We start from the raw sequence: 13,684 nt of genomic DNA on the forward strand, positions 1-13,684 counted from the left end.
AAAAAAAAACCTGGGTGTGCAGGGTAGGGGGAAGGACAGAATAGTAAAGAACTTTGATGACCTATGGATATCAAGTGGTCTAACATCTATAACTGGAATCTCAGAGGGTGTGGGTGAGCATTATAATAAAGATACACTCTAGGCCAGGCATAGTGGCTCATGCCTGTAATGCCAGCACTTTGGGAGGCCGAGGTGGGCGGATCACCTGAGGTTAGGGGTTTGAGACCAGACTGGCAACCATGGCAAAACCCCGTCTCTACTAAAAATACAACAATTAGCCAGGTGTGGTGGTGCCTGCCTGTAACCCCAGCTACTGGGGAGGCTGAGGCAGGAGAATCACTCAAACCTGGGAGGCGGAGGTTGTGGTGAGCCGAGATCGTGTCACTGCACTCCAGCCTGGGTGATAAAGTGAGACTCTGTCCCAAAAACAAACAAACAAACAAAAAACACTCTAATGATTAGAACTTTGCCTTTAAAAAGGCATCAGTCTTGGTCAGGTGCAGTGGCTTATACCTGTAATCCCAGCACTTTGGGAGGCTGAGGTGGGAGGATTGCTTAAATCCAGGAGTTCAAGACCAGTCTGGGCAACATAGGGAGACCTTGTCTCTAACACACACACACACACACACACACACACACACACACACATACACACAAATTAAATAATAATAAAAAATAAAAAAGTATCAGTCTTGCCCCCAAAACCATCATTATATCACTTTTGATATTCAATATATGTATAGTCATGTGCCACATAACGATGTTTCAGTCAATAACTGACCACATATACAATGGTAATCCCATAACGTTATAATGGGCCAGGCTAAGTGGCTCATGCCTGTAATCCCAACACTTTTGGAGGCCAAGGTGGGTGGATCATTGAGCTCAGGAGTTTGAGACCAGCCAGGGAAACGTGGTAAAACCCCGTCTCTACACAAAATGAAAAAATTACCCGGGTGTGGTGGCATGCACCTGTGCTCCCAGCTACTTGGAAGGCTGAGGTGGGAGGCTGGCTTGATCCCAGGAGGTGGAGGTTGCAATGAGCCAAGATCAATCCACTGCACTTCAGCCTGGGTCACAGGGCCAGAACCTATCTCAAATAATAATAATAATAATAGAGTCCGGGACCAGAGGCTCATGCCTGTAATCCCAGCACTTTGGGAGGCCAAGGCAGGCGGATCACCTGAGGTCAGGAGTTCGAGACCAGCCTGGCAACATGAGGAAACTCCGTCTCTACTAAAAATACAAAAATAAGCCTAGCATGGTGACGCGTCCCTGTAATCCCAGCTACTCAGGAGGCTGAGGCAGGAGAATCGCTTGAACCTGGGAGGCGGAGGTTGCAGTGAACTGAGATCACATCACTGCACTCCAGCCTGGGTGACAGAACGAGACTTTGTCTAAAAAACAAACAAACAAACAAATAAAAAAACGGAGATTATAATGGAGCTGAAAATTTCCTATTGCCTTGTGACATTGTAGCCGTCATAAGGTCATAGTGCAAGGCATTAATTACATATTTGTGATGCTGGTATAAACAAACCTACTGTACTGCAGTTGTATAAATGTATAGCACATACGATTACACACAGTACAGAATACATATAATGATAATAAATAACAATGATATTAGTTTATGTATTTACTGTACTATACTTTTAATCATTATTTTAGGGTGTTCTCCTTCTACTCGTTAAACAAACAAAAAAGTAACTGTAAAACAGTCTCAGGCAGATTCCTCAGGAGGTATTCCAGAAGAAGGCACTGTTATCTTGGAGATGACAGCTGCATGCCTGTTATTGCCCCTAAAGACTTTCCAGTGGTCTGTGTGTTGGACTTACTTCACCCATACCGGTATGTCTGATGGGGGTGAAGTTCAAGATCAGGCAAGAGAAAAACACGTAAAGGAAGCAATCTCCCAACTGACCCAGGTACATAGCACCCCTACCCCCTACAAAGGACTAGATTTCTCAACACTACATGAAACCCTCTGTACCCATACTCACCTGGCAAGTCTCTTTAATACCACCCTCACTGGGCTCCATGAGGTCTTGGCCCAAAACCCTACTAACTGTTGTATGTGCCTCCCCCTGCACTTCAGGCCATACGTTTCAATCCCTGTACCTGAACAATGGAACAACTTCAGCACAGAAATAAACTCCACTTCCGTTTTAGTAGGACCTATTGTTTCCAATCTGGAAATAACCCATACCTCAAACCTCACCTGTGTAAAATGTAGCAATACTATAGACACAGCCAACCCCCAATGCATCAGGTGGGTAACTCCTCGCACACAAATAGTCTGCCTACCCTCAGGAATATTTTTTGTCTGTGGTACCTCAGTCTATCGTTGTTTGAATGGTTCTTCAGAATCTATGTGCTTCCTGTCATTCTTAGTGCCCCCTATGACCATCTACACTGAACAAGATTTATACAATCATGTCTTACCTAAGCCCCGCAACAAAAGAGTACCCATTCTTCCTTTTGTTTTATTTATTTATTTATTTATTTATTTTTTTTGAGACAGAGTCTTGCTCTATGGCCCAGGCTGGACTGCAGTGGCTGGAACTCAGCTCACTGCAAGCTCCACCTCCCGGGTTCACGCCATTCTCCTGCCTCAGCCTCCCGAGTAGCTGGGACTACAGGCGCCCGCCACCTCGCCTGGCTAGTTTTTTGTATTTTTTAGTAGAGACAGGGTTTCACCGTGTTAGCCAGGGTGGTCTCGATCTCCTGACCTCGTGATCCGCCCGTCTCGGCCTCCCAAAGTGCTGGGATTACAGGCTTGAGCCACCGCGCCCGGCCCTTCCTTTTGTTATTGGAGCAGGAGTGCTAGGCGGACTAGGTATTGGCATTGGCGGTATCACAACCTCTACTTAGTTCTGTTACGAACTATCTCAAGAACTAAATGGTGACATGGAATAGGTCGCCGACTCCCTGGTCACCTTGCAAGATCAACTTAACTCCCTAGCAGTTGTAGTCCTTCAAAATCAAAGAGCTTTAGACTTGCTAACCACTGAAAGAGGGGGAACCTGTTTATTTTAGGGGAAGAATGCTGTTATTACGTTAATCAATCCAGAATTGTCACCGAAAAAGTTAAAGAAATTCGAGATCGAATACAACATAGAGCAGAGGAGCTTCAAAACAACGGACCCTGGGGCCTCCTCAGCCAATGGATGCCCTGGATTCTCCCCTTCTTAGGACCTCTAGCAGCTATAATAGTGTTACTCCTCTTTGAACCCTGTATCTTTAACCTCCTTGTTAAGTTTGTCTCTTCCAGAATCAAAGCTGTAAAGCTACAAATGGTTCTTCAAATGGAGCCCCAGATGCAGTCCATGACTAAAATCTACCATGGACCCCTGGACCGGCCTGCCAGCCTGTGCTGCAATGTTAATGACATCAAAGGCACCCCTCTCAAGGAAATCTCAACTGCACAACCCCTACTACACCCCAATTCAGCAGGAAGCAGTCAGAGCGGTCATCGGCCAATCTCCCCAACAGCACTTGGGTTTTCCTGTTGAGAGGGGAGACTACAAGACAGGGCTAGCTGGATTTCCTAGGCCGACTAAGAATCCCTAAGCCTAGCTGGGAAGGTGACCGCTTCCACCTTTAAACACGGGGCTTGCAACTTAGCTCACACCCGACCAGATAGTAAAGAGAGCTCACTAAATTGCTAATTAGGCAAAACACGAGGTAAAGAAATAGCCAATCATCTATTGCCTGAGAGCACAGTGGGAGGGACAATGATCAGGATATAAACCCAGGCATTTGAGCCAGCAACGGCTACCCTCTTTGGGTCCTCTCCCTTTATATGAGAGCTCTGTCTTCACTCTATTAAATCTTGCAACTGAAAAAAAAAAAAAAAANCAAGACAGGGCTAGCTGGATTTCCTAGGCCGACTAAGAATCCCTAAGCCTAGCTGGGAAGGTGACCGCTTCCACCTTTAAACACGGGGCTTGCAACTTAGCTCACACCCGACCAGATAGTAAAGAGAGCTCACTAAATTGCTAATTAGGCAAAAACACGAGGTAAAGAAATAGCCAATCATCTATTGCCTGAGAGCACAGTGGGAGGGACAATGATCAGGATATAAACCCAGGCATTTGAGCCAGCAACGGCTACCCTCTTTGGGTCCTCTCCCTTTATATGAGAGCTCTGTCTTCACTCTATTAAATCTTGCAACTGAAAAAAAAAAAAAAAAAAAAAAGACCTTCCAGTGGCACAAGAAGTGGAGGTGGAAGATAGTGATATTGATGATCCTGACCCTATTTAGACTAATGTGTGTGCTTATGTATTCGGTTAAAAAAAAAAAAAAGTTCAAAAGGTAAGAAAAATAATTTCAAATTTAAAAAATTTGTACAAAGCTCCAGCCTGCTCAACATGGTGAAACCCCATCTCTACAAAAAATACAAAAATTAGCCAGGCATGGTGGTATGGGCCTGTAGTCCCAGCTATTTGGGAGGCTGAGGTAGGAGAATCTCTTGAACCCTGGAGGTCGAGGCTGCAGTGAGCCATATTCGTGCACTGCACTCCAGCCTGGGTAACAAAGTGAGACCCTGTCTAAACAAAAAAAAAAGCTTGTAGAATAAGGATATAAAGAAAGAAAATATTTCTGTACAACTGTAAAATGTGATTGTGTTTTAAACTAAGTGTTATTACAAAAGAGTCAAAAATTTAAAAAATTAAAAAGTTCAGGGCCAGGTGTGGTAGCTCACACCTGTAATCCCAACACTTTGGAAGGCTGAGGTGGGAGGATTGCTTGAGTCCAGGAGTTAGAGACCAGCCTGGGTAACATGGCAAGACCCCATCTCTATTTTTTTTTTAAAATCTAAAGTTTATAAAGTAAAAAAGTTACAGTAATCTGAAGTTAGCTTATTACTGAAGAAAGACAAAACAATTCATAGGCTGGGCACAGTGGCTCATGCCTGTAATCCCAGCACTTCGGGAGGCCAAGGCAGGCAGATTGCTTGAGCCCAGAAGTTCGAGACCAGCCTGGGAAACATAGTGAGATCTTGTCTCAAAAAAAAAAAAAGAAAAAAGAAAGAAAGAAAAAATATTTTTATAAATTTAGTGTAGCAGCTGGTCATGGTGGTTCATGCCTGTAATCCCAACACTTTGAAAGTCCAAGGCAGGAGGATCGCTTGAGGTCAGGAGTTCAAGACCAGTTTTGTTTTTTTTTGTTTTTTGTTTTGAGATGGAGTTTCGCTCTTGTTGCCCAGGCTGGAGTGCAATGGCACAATCTCAGCTCACTGCAACCTCCGCCTCCCAGGTTCAAGTGATTCTCCTGCCTCAGCCTCCCAAGAAGCTGGGATTACAGGTGCCCGCCACCACGCCCTCCTAATTTTTGTATTTTTTTAGTAGAGATGGGGTTTTGCCATGTTGGTCAGGCTGGTCTCGAACTCCCAACCTCAGGTGATCTGCCTGCCTTGGCCTCCCAAAGTGCTGGGATTACAGGCGTGAGTCACCATGCCTGGCCTCAGGAATAGTTTTATAAAACTTAAAAAGACATTTTGTTGTTGTTGTTGTTTTGTGGGGTGTTTTTTTGTTTTTGTTTTCGAGATAGGGTCTCATTCTGTCACTCACTGCAGTGCAGTGGCACAGTCATGGCTCACTGCAGCCTCAACCTCCTGGGCTCAAGCAATCCACCTACCTCAGCCTCTCAAGTAGTTGGGACTACAGGTGCACACCACCACATCCAGCTTTTTTTTTTTTTTTTACAGAGTTTTGCTCTTGTCACCCAGGCTGGAGTGCAATGGTGCAATCTCGGCTTATTGCAACCTCCGCCTCCTGGGTTCAAGTGATTCTCCTGCCTCAGCATCCCGAGTAGCTGGGATTGTAGGTGGCCACCACCATGACTGGCTAATTTTGTATTTTTAGTAGAGACAGGGTTTCATCATGTTGGCCAGGCTTGTCTCTAACTCCTGACCTCAGGAGATCCATCCACTTTGGCCTCCCAAAGTGCTGGGATTACAGGCGTGAGCCACTGCGACTGGCCCCTGGCTAATTCAAAAAAATTTTTTTGGCAGGGCGTGGTGGCTCACACCTGTAATTCCAGCACTTTGGGAGGCCGAGGCGGGCAGATCACGAGGTCAGGAGATCGAGACCATCCTAGCTAACATGGTGAAACCCTGTCTCTACTAAAAATACAAAAAATAAGCCAGGCGTGGTGGCGGGCACCTGTAGTCCCAGCTACTTGGGAGGCTGAGGCAGGAGAATGGCGTGAACCCGGGAGGCAGAGCTTGCAATGAGCCGAGATCACGCCACTGCACTCCAGCCTAGGCAACAAAGCGAGACTCTGTCTCAAAAAAAAAAAAATTTTTTTTTGTAAGTGGGGTCCCACTATGTTGCCCAGGCTGGTCTTGAACTCCTGGGCTCAAGCAATCCTCCTGCCTTGGCCTCTCAAGTTCTGGGATTACAGTTATGAGTCACTGTACCCAGCAGGAAAAGAAAGAATTTAGTGCAGCCTAAGTGTACAGTGTTTATAAAATCTACAGTAATGTCCTAGGCCTTCATATTCACTCACCATTCACTCACTCACACACTCACCCAGAACAACTTCCAGTCCTGCAAGCTCCATTCATAGTAAGTGCCCTATATAGTCGTGCCATTTAAAATCTTTTCTACCATATTTTTACTCTACCTTTTCTATGTTTCGATATATAAATACTTAGCATTATATTACAGCTGCCTACAGTATTCAGTACAGTAACCTGCTATACAGGTTTGTAGCCAAGGAACAATAGCTATACCGTATAGCCTACATGTGTGGTAGGCTATACCATCTAGGTTTGTGTAGGTACACTCTATGAAGTTTGCACAATGATGAAATTGCTTAACAATGTAGCAGTTCACAGAATGCATCCCTGTGGTTAAGCAGGGCATGACTACATATTTAATATAAGGTATGTGTCTTACTGAGTACAAGACTGCCACTGCAGGCCGGGTGCAGTGGCTCGCCCCTGTAATCCCAGCACTTTGGGAGTCCAAGGTGGAAGGATTGCTTGAACCCAGGGGTTAAAGAGGGGCCTGGACAACATAGCAACACTCCATCTCTATTAAAAAAAAAAAAAGGGCTACCACTGCAATCTGGTGTTGAGAATGTGGGCTGACATCACAGTCCAAATACTCTTGCCCTCAGATAATTTTTGAACTCTCAGAACATAAGCAGGTATATAAAACAACCCCTGCTGAGATGAACAACTGGGAGATATGTGACTCTATCTCACATAGGGTGGTTTGCTGGAGGTTGCTGCCTGATTTAACCCCCTTTCTTACCTCCTGTCCATATCCAGGGCCCTTACTCCTGACCTCTCCACCAGGGACACCAGCAATGAAATAAGGCTCAGATGAACCAACAACTTTTTTTCCTTTTTTTATAGAGGCAATCAAGTTAAACACAAATGTTTGTTTCACATATTCATTGACAATACTTTTCTTTTTTTTTCTTGAGACGGGGTCTTGCTTTGTCGCCCAGGCTGGAGTGCGGTGGCACGATCATGACTCACTGAAGCCTTGACCTCCCAGGCTCAAGCAATGCTCCCACCTCAGCCTCCCAAGTGGTTGGGACCACAGGCACACACCATCACACGCTGCTAAATTTTTGTATTTTTTTTGGACAGGGTTTCACCATATTACCTATGCTAATCTCGAACTCCTGTGCTCAAGCAATTTTCCCACCTCAGCCTCCCGAAGTGCTGGGATTATAGGCATGAATCACTGCACCCAGCTGACAATACTTTATTTTTTTTTTTGAGATGAAGTCTCACTCTGTCACCCAGGTTAGAGTGCAGTGGCATGATCGTGGCTCACTGCAAGCTCCACCTCCCAGGTTCACGCCATTCTCCTGCCTCAGCCTCCCAAGTAGCTGGGACTACAGGTGCCCGCCACCACGCCTGGCTAATTTTTTTGTATTTTTAGTAGAGACGGGGTTTCATCATGTTAGCCAGGATAGTCTCAATCTCCTGACCTCGTGATCTGCCCATCTCGGCCTCCCAAAGTGATGGGATTACAGGCACGAGCCACCGCGCCGGGCCAGACAATACTTTTTTTAAGTCAAAAGTTTAATAGAATTATTACTTAAAATGTTACTATATCAAAAAGGAAGCTACAGGAAAGGAATGTTTCAAAACTCTGGGATGGTCAACAGTGTCCCTTGCTAATGTGAACATTAGATTTACCCCCAAGGCAGTGACTGGTGACCTTGGCCAGAGCTCTCAATAGAGTGGTAGAAGCAGAAGGCAGATTCCAGTGGATTGACTGACGACAAGCAGGGAAAAAGTAAATAAGGCTGTGAGTGTGGACAAGTCCTTTAAGGAGTTTGGCTCTAAGGTGACAAGAAATAGGGCATAGTAGGCTAGGTGTAGTGGTTCACGCCTGTAATCCCAGCACTTTGGGAGGCTGAGGCCGGTGGATCACCTGAAGTCAGTAGTTCGAGACCATCCTGGCCAACATGGTGAAACCCCCATCTCTATTAAAAATACAAAAAAATTAGCTAAGTGTGGTAGTGGGCACCTGTAATCCCAGCTACTTGAAAAGCTGAGGCAGGAGAATCTCTTGAACCTGGGAGGCAGAGGTTGCAGTGAGCCAAGATTGCGCCACTGCACTCCAACCTGGGCAACAAGAGTGAAACCCTGTCCAGAAAAGAAAAGAAATAGAGGGGATGGTAACTAAAGGGGTGCATGTGGGCAAGAGTCTCCATAAAATAGGAGAAACTCATGCATGTTTAAGTCCCTGTTTAGAAGGCAAATCCACGCTCTACCTCCGGACAACAGGAGCTCTAGGACCCCAAGTTTGCATTCCCAGACTTGGTTCCTCCAAACACCCCACACCAGGCTGCACATCCAGGGAGAAGAGGTAGAGCCCTCCAACAAAGGAAGGTTGGTCCCAAGATACTAAACAAATAAAGGGTTGTGTTGCATGTTTAGATGCTTTCCCACTGCGGCTGTCTAAGGTGGGTGTCTGGGGTAGAGCCCTGGTGGGTGGGCAGGTACTCTTCATAAAACTGGAATGGAGTAGAGTCAGGCTGGAGACTGTGCTGTCTTGACCTCTGCGCAAGATGATCAACCACCCAGGGCTTCCCCAGCTACTTAACTGCTTCCTGCTGAAAAGAGCAGGGATTGGGAAAGAAACTGCCACCTGGCACCTTTGGACAATTGCCATGGCAATCACAGGCCAGGCATTGTATTCCCGTCATTGCCTGGGAGTGGTCCTCCCACATGTCTTGTTTTCTGTGTTACAGGCTTATTACTGTACAGCCTCCAGCCCTCCACTTTCATCTTGCAAAAGAAGGTTCTTTAGCTACTGTCTTTCTTTGATGCCTGGAAGGATTTGCCCTGGAGTGTCAGAAATTTGAGACTTTATGCAAGTGAACAATAAACACTCTGAAATTGAAACTGATCCAATGGAGAGTGCTGGAATTAATGAGGGGCAGTGGATGTGTCCTGCAAGGTCAGAGGAGACACAGGCCAAGACAGTTTGCCTCCCAGCTCCATGGGGTCTCCCCACCCTCAGTGAGTGGGCTTGGGAGGTAGATGCTTGGGATGCTGCAAAGGACATGGTCAACACCTTAACCAAACGGACACATGACCCAGTTAGTTTCGAGATAGACTGGGTCACATCAATCATTCTTCACCACCTGCCACCCTAGGACTGCTGAGAACCCTTACCCACAGGAATTATACGGCCCTGCTGCCCCAAAAAGATAGGATCCGAGTCAACAAGAAGGAGAAACAAGGACCACATATTTTGAACTCCTGGCTAGCTTGGCCTATGGTTCTCAGCCCAGCCACACATTAGAACCAACTATGGAGCTTATAAAAAACGCCCAGTATCTGGACTCCACTGTAGTAGATTTAAATTCAGTTGAGGAGGAGCCAGGGCATCTGTTTTTTTTTTTCTTAAGTATTTTAAATGTGGAGAACAACTGGCTGCTCAAATAAGTGGCCAGGCTTCACACCTGATCCCATGGCTTCCTAGCTGTGTGACCTTGGGCAAGTTACTCAACATCTGTAAACCTCCATTCCCTCAGCTGTAAAACAGTACCTGCTGGCCATGCATGGTGGCTCACATCTGTAATCCCAGCATTTTGAGATGCCAAGATTGGAGGATCGTTTGAGCCCAGGAGTTCAAGACCAACCTGGGCAACATAGCAAGACCTTATCTCTAAAAAAAAAAGAAAAAGAAAAGAAAAACAGTACCTGCTTAATGGAGTTGTGGGGAGGATTAAATGAAAGAATGCATGTCAGTGCCTGGCATTGCGCCTAGCACATAGTTAAGTGTTCAGAATGTTATTCTTATCACTGGAGCAGCAGTTGTTACCTCTCTAGAATCCAGGTTTGAAGGTATATAAGTAAGAAAGTGCCATTTCCAATGACCAGGGACCAAGACCTGTCCTTTTCCCAGAGTGGGGTTGAAGAGTGTTAGCCAGAGCCAGGGTCAAAGATTGCTTAGGTCCTGGTATTGACACTCAACTTTGGTTACTCTTAACATTCTAGTCCCGCACTGTCCATTCTGAAATAACGAAAATGTTCTATATTTGGGCCGACAACATAGTAGTCACTAGCCACATGGGGCTATTTAACACTTGAAATGTGGCCCATGTTGGCAGGGCATGGTGGCTCACGCCTGACTGGGAGGCCGAGGTGGGCAGATCACCTGAGGTCGGGAGTTTGGGACCAGTCTGACCAACATGGAGAAACCCCGTCTCTACTAAAAATACAAAATTAGTTGGGCATGGTGGCACATGCCTGTAATCCCAGCTACTTAGGAGGCTGAGGCAGGAGAATTGCTTGAACCTGGGAGGCGGAGGTTGCAGTGAGCTGAGATCGCGCCATTGCACTCCAGGCTGGGTGACAGAGTAAGACTCTGTCTTAAAAAAAGAAAAAGAAAAAAGAAATGTGGCCCATGTGACTGGGGAACTGAATAATTTTATTTAATTACAATTCATTTAAAGTTGGCTGGGCGCGGTGGCTCCCGCCTGTAATCCCAGCACTTTGGGAGGCCGAGGCGGGTGGATCACAGGGTCAGGAGATCCAGACTATCCTGGCTAACATGGTGAAACCCAGTCGCTACTGAAAATACAAAAATTAGCTGGGCGTGGTGGCGTGCGCCTGTAGTCCCAGCTGCTGGGGAGGCTGAGGCAGGAGAATGGCGTGAACCTGGGAGGTAGAGCTTGCAGCGAGCCAAGATTGCACCACTGCACTCCAGCCTGGGCGACAGAGCGAGACTCCATCTCAAAAAATAATAATAATAATAATTCATTTAAAGTCAAACAGCTACACATGGCTGATGGCTACAGAATTGGAAAACGTAGCTCTAGGCTGGGCATGGTGGTGCACGCCTCTAATCCCAGCACTTTGAGAGGCTGAGGCAGGTAGATTGTTTGAGCCCAGGAGTTCAAGACCAGCCTGGGCAACACGGCGAAAAGCCATCTCTACAAAAAAAAATACAAAAAAATTTGCCAGGCGTGGTGGTGCACACCTGAAGTCCCAGCTACTCAGGAGGCTGAAGTCAGAGGATGGCTTGAAGCCAGCAGGCAGAGGTTGCAGTGAGCTGAGATTGCACTACTGCATTCCAGCCTGTGCAACAGAGTGATACTTTGTCTCAAAAACAAACAAACAAACAAACAAAAAGAAAGAAAGAAAAAGAAAAGAAAATGTAGCTCTGGACATGTATGTGTATTAAGGATGGGAGTAAATCAAGATATAAAATTTTGAAAAATAGTGTGACCAAGCATTTTCCCTTCTATTATCTCATTTGAGCCTCGGAAAGTCCTATAAAGGAGACATGACAGGCACTAACAGCCCTATTTTATAGATTAGGGATGTTAAAAGACCTTTCCCAGATCACAAAGAGCATTAGAGGCACAGCCAAGCCTAGAGGGAGGCAGACTTCTGGATTTCAAACCGTTGCTTCTTCCTTTCATCAGTTACAAAAGCTTTCTCTTCACGGAAGCACCTCACATCAGCCCTTCAGCTCCTGTGAAGGTCTCAGTCCCCTGGGCGGGCCCCAGGCCCCCTATCTCTTCCCACTCTCCCCTGTGCTACCCACCTGGAAGAGTTCCTGAACCTGAGCATCCACCCATTGCTCCATCTCCAGCCAGCGCTGGAGCTGGCCCCTGTCATACTTCACTGTCAGGCGGCTGGGTCTCCGGGACCTGGGTATCTTGGAGGAGTCCGGGTGGGACTTGGACTCTGAGTCTGTGGATGATGTCCTCCTCCTCCCAGAAGCCCAGTGGACCTTCTTACATGGGTTCTCCCCGTCTGGCATGGGAGATGTGCAGGAAGCAGGGCTTGAAGACAGCATGGAAGGATTGGCCTAGGCAAGGAGTTGGAAAAAAACGCCAGTTCAGAGCAGGGCCACGGAGGGAAGTGAGGAGACAGAGAACAGGAAAGGCCAGCAGAGAAGAAATAAAGGCAGGAGGAGGGCCAAGGCTCCCAGGGAGGGGCAAGGGCAAAGATCAATAGGACTTTGGTGCTGGGAATGCCAGTCTCCTGGCTCCTCACTGCCAGCCAGTGAGTGGCACTCCAGAGCCATGCCCCAGCCTCCCTTTCTGCAGCTTCTCGGGCCCAAAGTGGCATAAACTGCAGATGAGCAAAGGTCAAGAGGCTGCCATGCCCAGCGAGGAGGAAGGGGCCCTGGGGTCCTGAAGCATACAGGGCTCCAATTGCTGCTCTATGGCCAGTTCTGGAATGAGACCTGAGTCGTTCTCACCTGAGATCCCTCTGTATCCCACCTTCTTGGGGCTAGATCCACTCTGGGCTCTGAGAAGCTGTGGTCAGATTCTGCAGAAGCAGGGTCCCTGGCTGGCAGGGATTCTTGCTCAGAGCGTAGCACTACTGGGGGCAGAGTCCCAGCTGGTGGATGGAGTTGGAGGTCGGTTATCCGTGGCTCCCACGGGACCAGTGCCCCCAGTGTCTGGGTGTGTCCGAATGTAAACTGTTATCAGCCTGGCCTTTAAAGGCAGTTTACCTGCTTGTAAAGGCAAATTTATCAAGCCTAGTCTACCATGCCCGCTCGCCTGAGGCAACTGCTTAGGAAGCCATGTTTATGACCACGTGACCCTCCCCTGATTCATGTATTTCCTGACACAGAGGAAACCTGCAGACCTAACTTATACACAGGTGTCAGGGACTAATACTTCCAGGCATACATACTTGTATTCTAAGGCAGGGTATTTTTGTTTAGTCTTTTGTAATGAAAATTGCTAAACTTTTTAAAAAAGTGACAGAAGAACATTTTTTGTTTTTTTTGAGACGGAGTCTCGCACTATCACCCAGGTTGGAGGGCAATGGCGCAATCTTGGCTCACAGCAACCTCTGCCTCCCAGGTTCAAGCAAGTCTCCTGCCTCAGCCTCCCAAGTAGCTAGGATTACAGCCGCCTGCCACCATGCCCGGATAATTTTTTTTATTTTTAGTAGAGATGGAGTTTCACTGTGTTGCTCAGGCTGGTCTCAAATGACTGACCTCATGATCCACCCATCTCGGCCTCCCAAAGTGCTGGGATTACAGGAGTGAGCCACTGTGCCCAGCCTGTAATTTTTTTAAAATGGGGCCAGGCACGGTGGCTCACACCTGTAATCCCAGCACTTTGGGAGGCTGAGGCGGGTGGATTGCTTGAGTTCAGGAGTTCAGGACCAGCCTGAGCAACATGGTGAAATTCCGTCTCTACTAAAAATACAAAATTAGCTGG

The 13,684-nt window shown here is 46.9% G+C and overlaps 1 protein-coding gene across 2 annotated transcripts in view; it reads right to left on the reverse strand.

Annotated features, from left to right (window-relative positions):
• The window catches only part of PPP1R14D (protein phosphatase 1 regulatory inhibitor subunit 14D), a 27,065-nt gene extending 13,836 nt beyond the window's left edge, over positions 1-13,229 (reverse strand). The window contains exon 1 of one of the 2 annotated variants that reach the window (XM_017864034.1): positions 12,039-13,229. In XM_017864034.1, coding sequence (XP_017719523.1) covers positions 12,039-12,297 — 259 coding nt within the window. In that variant the 5' untranslated portion in view covers positions 12,298-13,229. The remainder of the gene's footprint in view (positions 1-12,038) is intronic. The other variant, XM_017864033.1, reaches the window with a different exon arrangement.
• Positions 13,230-13,684: the final 455 nt, after the last annotated feature.

The sequence above is a fragment of the Rhinopithecus bieti genome, unplaced genomic scaffold, assembly GCF_001698545.2.
Source record: "Rhinopithecus bieti isolate Rb0 unplaced genomic scaffold, ASM169854v2 scaffold_74225, whole genome shotgun sequence".
NCBI lineage: Eukaryota > Metazoa > Chordata > Mammalia > Primates > Cercopithecidae > Rhinopithecus > Rhinopithecus bieti.